Below are 10,590 nucleotides of genomic sequence, written 5' to 3'. Positions count from 1 at the left end.
ACAACACAAAGTGCTTTGTTTGCAACTTGGGGCAAAAATTGCTCGTCAAACATATTGTGGAAGTAAGATAGTAATTTAAAAGCTCAATTAAAAAAAAAAAAAATGTACGTATCTCAGCCCAATAGAAGATTTATTTCACAGGGTAACATACACAAGCTTTAAAAGTTGAATTGAAATCACTTTTCAAGGTGAAAAACACAGGTGAATTCCTGAGTTAATCATCATGTTCAACATTGATACATAAATGTATGTTGTTTACCATAATCCTCCTGTGTGTCTTCCTTCTGGTGCTTCTGGCTGTAAAATAAAACAAACCAATACAAGCAAAGGTAATATTCACAGCTCGTAACTTACAAAAAGAAGCATAAAACGCCAGAAGGGTAACTGTGTGTGTGTGTGTGTGTGTGTGTGTGTGTGTGTGTGTATTCTGACACAATAGCCCTGTTGTCAACAGTGAAATGGGCTTGTTCGGAGAAAGTAGGCAAGAAATAGCCGCTGACAAATGTGTGTATGTGCAGTGTGTTGTGTGTAAAGGGAGAGAATAGATGGTGCAAAGCCCTGTGAGCGACAGAGCTTTTTGACAACACACACACACACACACACACACACACACACACACACACACACACAACACACACACACACACACCCACACACACACACACACACACACACACACACCCACACACACACACACACACACACACACACACACACACACACACACACACACACACACACACACACACACACACACACACACACACACACACACACACACACACACACACACACACACACACACACACACACACACACACACACACACACACACACACACACACACACACACACACACACACACACACACAGAGAGAGAGACAGAGAGAGAGAGAGAGAGAGAGAGAGAGAGAGAGATAATGCTGCCAGGCTTTTTATACATCGGGAGGCCCTGAGAGGGGAACTGTGCAGCCATTGAAACCACAATGCCTGTAATGATGTGTGTTCTTAATTTAATAGCAAAGAAAACACTAATGGGTTTGGACCAGAGCCAACATGAATGTGTGTGCAGCAGTGCAACACACATCGTTATGTTATAATCATGGTGTTCATTAACTACTTGACAGTCTGTGGTCGTACCTGGTCGAGTTGTGAGTCTGAGAGACTGTCTTGGTCAAACATGTAGTTGGCGTTGTCTGGACCCAGCAGCCTCCGAGCCATACGCTCCTCATAGGACAGTTTCTGTTCGAAAATAAAGCTTTATTCTGTTAAACTTGATTTCTTTTATTGGTAAACTATTGAAAGTATAACGTTATTTTATGTTTAAAGCACACACACACACACACACACACACACACACACACACACACACACACACACACACACACACACACACACACACACACACACACACACACACACACACACACACACACACACACACACACACACACACACACACACACACACACCACACACACACACACACACACACACACACACACACACACACACACACACACACACACACACACACACACACACACACACACAGTGTAAGCGTGAAGGGCTGGGGTGGTGTGTGCCGAGGGGGGAATGTTTATTTAAAACTTGCACTTCTAACTCAGTTTGCAGGAAACACACACACACACACACACCTGGCTGCCTCTCCTCCTGGCCTCCTTGGAGCGCAGCTTCTTCTCCAGATCCTGGATGAGGGCGTCTTTGGAGCCCTGGATGTCATCATCAGTGGAGCGAGAGGAAGAGGGCCGCGGAGCCACAGCCTTCTTCAGGATGGGCTTTGGAAGGCTGGGGGATAGCAATAGGGACAAAAAGAGGGAGGAACAACATTTAAGCAGTGATGAAGAAGAGAAGACAAGCTACGACAGAATATCTCCTGTTGCTGTGCATCACTTATGAAAGAATGCTCAAACATTCGGTTGGACAGTTTTTACTAAAAGATGCTATTACATGCAGGCAGTAAATATAGATAGCAATGATTGCTCCATGCTTTTAAATATAGCTAAATATATTGGTTTTGATAAGGAATAAAAAAGTAATAGGATGGATACAGAAAATGATTCCTTTGAACAGCATTACCACGTCAGCACTGGCCTGCGGAGAACTCACAGCTTCAGAGTTCTCTCTGTAACCCTGCACAATTGCACATATTAAAATTCAAACTCAACCTTGTAGTATTTCAATTTGAAATCAACGTATATAACTAATTATGTATATAAAATATTCTATGTTAATATTCATTTTATTATGTCTGTCCAACACGTTTAGTAAGCAGGGACATCTCTGCTGCACCAAAATTCACCAAGATTCAAACATAGTTCCCCTGTGACAAACATTGTGCAGCTCTATCCTCCTAGCAATGTCTTTTAAGCGTCAGAACGTTTCAATCGTCTGTTAACATTTGCATGCCAAATATATGATATACTTTATCTTTGGACTCACATGCTTGGTGCTGCCTTGTAGCTGGCGGGCAGGGAGACCACAGCGGGGGGGACTCTGCTCTGACCGTTGGGAGTGTTGGGTTGCGGGAAAGATGAGGGGGAGGAGAGAGAGAAAGGGGAGCGAGGGAGAGAAGGTGACACTGGGAGATGCTGCTGAGGGAGGGGAGATGGAAAGGAGGAGGCCCTCATAGGGAGGAGAGGGCTGGAGGGGGAGAGTGGCGAGCGGGAGGGGGAGATGGAGGGGTGGGGGAGGCTGGAGTTGGGGGACAGCTTGGAGGAGGAGAAAGGGGAGAAGGCAGAGGGGGAGGGCAGCACGGAGCAGAGGAACGCTGCCGGGGCCGACATGGAGTCCTGGTTGGCGGGCAGGGTGGCGCTGCCCAGGCCCGTGGCACTGGGAATGCTGGGGGTGAGGGTGATGGTGGAACGCATGGTGGTGCGGGGGAGAGAGGGTGGGAAAGGGGAGGATGGTGGGGGGGGGAAAGGGGCGGAGGAGGCGGGGAAAGGGGAGGATGGCGGGAGGGGGAAAGGAGCAGAGGAGGAGGCGGGGGCAGCAGACGGGCTGAGCATGGGGGCTGTGAAGGAATGAGGAGGAGCAGTAAAGGAGGCGGGGGTGGATATAGGAGAGCTGAGACTTGAAGAGGATGGAGAGGACTTGCTGGTGCCATTGGCCTGGGACTGGATCTGGACCTGGGCCTGAGCCTGGGACTGAGAATGAACCTGAGTGTGAACCTGGGCCAGGGCCTGGGACTGGGTGTGGGTTTGTGTTTGCATCAGGGCCTGGGAATGGGTATGGGCCTCGGCTTGGGTTTGTAACTGAGCCTGGGCATGGCTATGAACCTGGGCCTGGGCCTGGGCCTGGGTATGAACCCGGGTTTGGGCCTGGGCCTGGGCCTGGGTGTAGGTTTGTGTTTGCATCACAGCCTGGGTATGGGCCTCGGTTTTGGATTGTAACTGAGCCTGGGCCTGGGTATGAACCTGGGTTTGGGCCTGGGTCTGCGTCACAGACTGGGCTTGGTTCTGACTGAGGCTCAGTGACTGAAACTGTGCCTGCGTCTGCGTTTGCGACATGGACTTGGACACCGACTGAGTTTGAGAGAAAGACTGACTTTGGGCAGACATCACTTTGGCTTGGCTCTGTGTCTCTGTAACATGTTGGGAGCTGATGAGGTTCTGTTGAGAGTTGTTTTGGTTCTCATGGGCCTCTTTCAGAACGCTCTCGTAGCTGGGGGCTTGAAAGGTCGCCTGTGATTGGATGAAATGCCTCGGTCGCTCGTAGTTGAAGGCGCTGGGAGGGAAGACGCTGGGAGTGAAGGACGGCAGGTCTGACATGTTCGTGCTGTTTCCTCCAGGCTGGGAAGACTGGGAGGGAGAAGATACACGCGTTTCAAAACCTGAATACATTTTCCTTTGCCATTCACGTTTAAACATGGAGTTTTAAGTAACACAAGAGACTAATAAAGCATTAACAGAGAGCTATAAAGTGGTGCAGGAATGAGTCTTAAAACCCGGAAATGAGTTTGCATTTTAAACCTTCCAGTTGCTTCTTCTGAAAGTCAATGGATTTCTTTACGTTTTTTTTGTTTAAATTTGGTTAACACAAATGTATGAGATTTTTACGTCCAGTTTTACCATATAAAATAAGTCAGTAAATACGCAAATGGTGAACATCTCAATACTTAACATAATCACGGCAAACATTAGGCGACTTAGCTTCACATTGTTGCTGTGGAGTCATTTTTACTTACGCTTCAAATATCATAAAAGACATGTTGAGATTATTCTGGTGAACAATACAGGTAAGTATCATAAACATGTGTTTGCCACAGATTTTTGTTGAGGGACTTCTTGCTATGATATTCTCTGGGTGGACCTACACAATGACGTCATCACTGCACCACCCAACAGAGAGATCAGAAAATTAGTGTAAGAAATGCCCTTACAGTAAAAGTGAGCCTGCTTGGGCTGAACAGCTTTGGTGTAGTTTTCTCGTTGACGTGGGCTGGTGGTGGTGGTGAGGGTGGGGGGGGAGGGCTGGGCGTACAGGCGTGGCCGGTGACCCCTGGTGACCTTTGGCCCTCTGAGCTCAGGGCTCTCTCCTCCTCACTGCGACCAAACGGTTCCTCAGAGCAGTAGTACGCCGGCTGAGGCTCTGGAAAACTGACAGACAGAAAAAGACATGTAGGTGAAGATTTGATTATATTCATAATAACACCTGAAGGTACATTAGGATGGAAAGGATAATGTTTGTCAATTAAATGTTATGTCCAATTTGTAAAGAAAAGTCTTTATATGGATTGTTGGTGTTGTGAAATGATATTCAATACACTTTAAATACGTCAGTGTTGTTGAGTAAAGCTCAACTCAATTAAATTGATCTTATTCCTATTATTTCCAATAGATACTGTATATATGTTTATTGCCATGAACAATCCACAAAGCATAGTTGCAACCCTAGAAGAAATACAGAAATAATGTCCCTACAGAGTTCATAAAAGATCAAAAAGATTTTATTTGTACCACATTCATGTTGAAACTTACTGTCAGAACAACCAAGAGTCGACCCTGAGATGCACATGAACAATAAGTTATGACATTTTATTATTATTAAAAGACACTTCCATAAATGCGTTATTTAAGCCATCTTCGGAAGTTTGACTCTCTATTTAGGCACTTCTAAAAACACCAAACTGAGAACAAAAATATGAAATAAAACAGCAGCAGTTCCATATGAGTAGCACAATTCCAAACGCATGGAGAATAACTATTCTTTAAGATGTAAGGTTCTTAAAATGTATATATTCTGGGCCATCACTCAATTTGCAACAGTGTTCCTAAATCTCAAGGGGGTTTGATCCATAACAAATAAACCGAGACCAAACACTTGTCAAACAGCAATCCAATTGCATGGAGGACAACTAGATGATAAGTTGCCTTGGTCTTCTGATAAATAGATCCAAGCTACATGGTTTCAGTATGAACTAAACAGTAGTTCCTGTTCACTTGCTTTATAGAAAGTTGACGGAGGCTGCTGAAGCTAACAGGACAAAAAGTCTCTCCAGTATTTACAGTACGGCTGCCATGGTACTACTGGGACGGTGTAACGAGAGAAACAGATATCATGTTTCTGCTCTCATTTCAGCACACCCAGGACTTTTCTTCCTGTTATAGCGAGCCTGCCTGCTTCTCCACTTTTCTTCCAGGAAAGAATGCTGTTCCCACGACTACCACGTCGCACGGGCTACGCAGGAGCATAATGACAAAAGCAGTCTCTCTCATCGCTGCCTCTCACACACTCATCCATTCACACACACTTGCTCAGTGTTTTTCTGGCACTAAATAGTTTAGGCTAGCCGGATCAGCTGAACCACAGACTAAATACACACTGACGGACATCCTGGGAGTGGGAGCTTTCTCAATGACAGAACATGTGTGTAGATGGAAGACATTAAAACTTGTTGGACTACAAACAGCAATCATTTAGCTTCAATAAGCAAGTGATGAGCATAATGTTGAGTGTTTAAGTGGCCAACTGTTGACTTACGAAGAGACTAATGGTAATCTAAAAGCTCCTTTGATAGGGCTAACAGAACCATTCCTGCCAGGCGGTTCCCTCCAGTGAGACTAGCATTTTGTCCAAACACGATAAGTACATTGATTCATGTAATGTTGAAAGATCACAAAACTTGAAAACGTTGAGATGTACCTCTCAGCAACATGTATTGAAGTTAGTACTAGGGATGCATGATTTGGAATGAAAATGTGATAATGTTGATGATGTTTGCATCAGTAATGTCGTTATCATTGAAACATTTATCAAAATGGTGTGATTTTATAATTAATCTGTGCCAAAACGCAGGGCCTGCCCTCGGCATAGGCAGTATAGGCTAATGCTAAGGGCGCATCAACCAAAAAATATATATTTTTTAAATTTCATAACACAATTTCCCGATTTTGGATCAACAAAGTACATCTTATACTAACAGAACTACGCATATATTGCGTACAGTGCCCATAAACTATGGCACACCCCCCCCAAAAAAATCAAGTTGAACTGCCCCAGTCAAAACCAGAGGTTTATGTGAAATTGTTCTTTTTTTGAAATAATGGTTTTAGTGTGCAATTATAGGTTTTAATTTTGTATTAATTTAAAATAAATCAAACTCCCAAAAAACGTATACAGCTTCTGTTTATTAACATTGGAATTTACTGTGTAAGCGGCCGTGGCAGCAAATTGGTCAGGACCGGCCCTGCCAAAACATTTGGTTGAGTGTGTAGAATACGATTTGTAGGCCTTTTCAGCATTTCACAAATGTTAGGTTTTCTGCAATTTGAATATTGCACTTGTCAATATATTGATTATGATAAGATTCCGATCCATTGAACAACAAACTAATTCTGAGATCCCAGTCAGTCAGACCATGGTGAGGGCAAGTGAAATGAAGGAGGAGGAAGAAGACTCACAAGTGGGTTCCCCTTAGCTAAACCTTTATATAAAAAAGGCATGAGAATTTACTTTCAGATTTATAACTTCATTTACGTTTTGAAAACGTTTTCTTTTCTTTTGAAAAGACATTAGCATAAGTGTTAAGACTAAGGCAGCGGCACTAAGGCACTGAACAAAAATATAAATGCAACACTTTTGTTTTTGCTCCCATTTTTCATGAGATGAACTCAAAGATCTAAAACATTTTCTATATACACAAAATAACCTTTTCTCTCAAATATTTTTCACAAATCTGAAAAAATCTGTGATAGTGAGCACTTCTCCTTTGCCGAGATAATCCATCCCACCTCACAGGTGTGGCATATCAAGATGCTGATTAGACAGCATGATTATTGCACAGGTGTGCCTTAGGCTGGCCACAATAAAAGGCCACGCAGTTTTGCTTTATTGGGGGGGTCTGGGGGGGTCCGAAAACCCTAGGCTTTAACCCTAACCCTAACATGTCACCCATTGAGCATGTTTGAGATGCTCTGGATCGACGTATACGACAGCGTGTTCCAGTTCCTGCCAATTTCCAGCAACTTCGCATAGCCATTGAAGAGGAGTGGACCAACATTCCACAGGCCACAATCAACAACCTGATCAACTCTATGCGAAGGAGATGGGTGACATGTTAGGGTTAGGGTTTAAAGAGCAACTTCCAGGTTAAAGACAACTGTGAATAAATGTGTAGGAAAATGACGAATACACTAGATTTTTTTTTTTTTTTTACAGACATATACACTACAGTGACATCTGGCGTCGTTTTTGTAAGAAATGTTCACTTCCATATAAAAAAGCCTCGGCACGTGACCTCCCGCGTGTGACGTAACACGGGGGACACAAGGGGGAGAGCAGCCGGTGTAACGTATTAATAAACATGGATCCCAATGCTAGTTTCGACACAGAAGACACAGAAGAAGTTGAACATGAATATTCGAATGCATATGACGGACCACAACCTTATAATTATGAGCCGGCTAGGCGTCCAAGAGACCAGGAGCAGCCAAGGATTAGAAGAAATAACGGCCATCGGAGAGAAATTGAGCTGTGGTGTGAGGAGAACCAGTGGAGAACTGGGCAGCTATCTTGGTGAGTGACCGGCGTTAGCTACAGAATGTTAGCTAACGTCACATCACAACATTGTGAAGTTAGCTATCATATATCAGGCTATAACTAAAGTAGCATTGATAATATAGTAACGTTACTGGCAGGACTGTTGATACTGATCCATAACAGAAACTAATGCGCAAGTATCAGCCGTATCTCGCGTTACCTAATGCAACTCCACACTATGGTGCAGTGTACCGGAGGAGAGACGCGAGATACGGCTGATACTTGACGATCTGGCGGAGAAAGGTTATGGAGCCTCCGTTGATATGCCGTTGTAAATGGCTTGATGGAAAGCAGGTGTGTAGTCGGGGAGGGTGCACAGCTGATTGCAGCAGGTGAGTGGAGGTTGAGCCGGGAGCCAGGAGTGACAGCCACCACGCACACACAAACAACACAGACAGGGGGAAACAAATAAACACAAAGGAGACGGCTGGAGCAGTACAGCCACCACAGCGTTACCTAATGCAACTCCACACTACGTCTTACGGTGCCGTGTACCGGAGGGGAGAGAGAGAGAGCAGCGAAGGGGGGAAAACACAACCGCTCTACTCAACGCAACTCTACTATACCCGCGGTCAGAGAGCAGAGATGTCTCCCCTGTGTGATGTAATATGACTCGTTTGACGTATGACCTTAAAAAAAGCCGTTTTTAAGAGCAGAGCTCAAAATTGCTCCTTTCCCTCTGAATTCCTGCCCTTATGTCTCGTAAAACATATCAAATCCTGCATTCACTTTTTTAAATTGTAATTTTCAAGCAAGTTTAAGCATAAATGTAGAAAAAATAAAAACCTGCAAGATGCTCTTTAACCCTAGGGTTTTCGGACCCCCCCAGACCCCCCCAATAAAGCAAAACTGCACGTTTCAGAGTGGCCTTTTATTGTGGCCAGCCTAAGGCACACCTGTGCAATAATCATGCTGTCTAATCAGCATCTTGATATGCCACACCTGTGAGGTGGGATGGATTATCTCGGCAAAGGAGAAGTGCTCACTATCACAGATTTCTTCAGATTTGTGGACAATATTTGAGAGAAAAGGTTATTTTGTGTATATAGAAAATGTTTTAGATCTTTGAGTTCATCTCATGAAAAATGGGAGCAAAAACAAAAGTGTTGCATTTATATTTTTGTTCAGTGTATATATATACACTATACTATTTTTATTATAAGTGTAAAGAACCATTTAAACTATTCTGCTGCTACACCATATAAACATAACACCTATATATTTTGTTGTGTGTACCGTTATCCTCAGAGGATGCAATCTATATGGAGAATTTATGTTAACCGATATTGCATTTTTATTTAACATGAACATAAAACATAATAAGAACATTTTAAATGTTCTTATTAAAAACTCTACAAATATGAGATCTGCCTGAGCCCTTTTACATTTAAGATATAGCAACTGCTCTACATTATGTGAAACATATTTTTGCTATTTCTATACTGAATGATTTGTACTGATCGGCAGTCTTCTATGTCAGTATGGATGTATTGTTAGCACTCTGAATCAGATCTTTTTTTACGTCACTGCAGAAAGAGCACAGCTGTTTCTCATGACATTAACGATGGCTCTGTTGCCTTTAAGGTGACTGAGGTTCCTTGAAGTGCCACCTGGATGTAATCCAGCAATGATTGATGTTATTACATACACCAGTCATTGCTTTGAAGACTCTTCATGACCTTCTCATCCCTAAGAAACTGTTACAAAAATCCTTCTATCTAATCTGGAGTCCGGGCTAAAAAAACTAAAGTGTTTTTCATTGTGTAACTTATTATGGGTTGCACTTTCTATGACTTAAATGCTACTACGTGAAAGTCATTTGTGTGTGTGTGTGTCTGTCAGATACTGTGTTGGTATACAGTATGCATATTTGTGTGATTAACTGGGGAACGCTATATCGGTCTTGGAATTCGGGGCAGGTGCAGACACTACTGGGGAGTCTCCACACACACACACACACACACACACACACACACACACACACACACACACACACACACACACACACACACACACACACACACACACACACACACACACACACACACACACACACACACACACACACACACACACACACACACACACACACACACACACACACACACACACACACACACACACACACACACACACACACACACACACACACACAACCATTGTGGGTAGGAGAATGATAAGCTGTCCTAAATCCTCTGTTTGACCAGCAACAACAGGGAAGACAATATGAATGCTAGACATAATCTAATAAACTTTCGAAAAATGAAATCTGCTGGATTCTGAAAATACTTCAACACTGTACTGAAATACTTTATTTTAATTTGGTGATGAGGGATAAAACCAACCATACAAAAAACCTTTTTATTAACGTTAAAATAAATATTTACCTTGCCATGACTACTACGTCTTTTTATCATTGATCTGAGATTCCTTATTCTTTCTATCGTTTAAAAGTCCAAACCAACAGGCAATCCAATGTCCTCACCGAGTAATCAAGTCAACTAAACAATGACATACACTTCAAGTTGGA

General features: G+C 43.3%; 1 protein-coding gene across 1 annotated transcript in view; it reads right to left on the bottom strand.

Annotated features, from left to right (window-relative positions):
• The window catches only part of LOC307033006 (uncharacterized protein), a 39,662-nt gene that overhangs the window by 7,190 nt on the left and 21,882 nt on the right, over window positions 1-10,590 (bottom strand). Inside the window, 6 exon segments of the mRNA XM_079671277.1 lie at window positions 152-179; window positions 260-297; window positions 1,140-1,241; window positions 1,658-1,808; window positions 2,463-3,820; window positions 4,402-4,618. Of these exon segments, the coding sequence (XP_079527403.1) occupies window positions 152-179; window positions 260-297; window positions 1,140-1,241; window positions 1,658-1,808; window positions 2,463-3,820; window positions 4,402-4,618 (1,894 nt within the window).

This window comes from Notothenia rossii (genome assembly GCF_949606895.1).
Source record: "Notothenia rossii genome assembly, chromosome: 3".
NCBI classification, from domain to species: Eukaryota; Metazoa; Chordata; class Actinopteri; order Perciformes; family Nototheniidae; genus Notothenia; species Notothenia rossii.
Note: the sequence above shows the minus strand (reverse complement) of the source record. Positions and strands in the feature narration are given on the sequence as shown.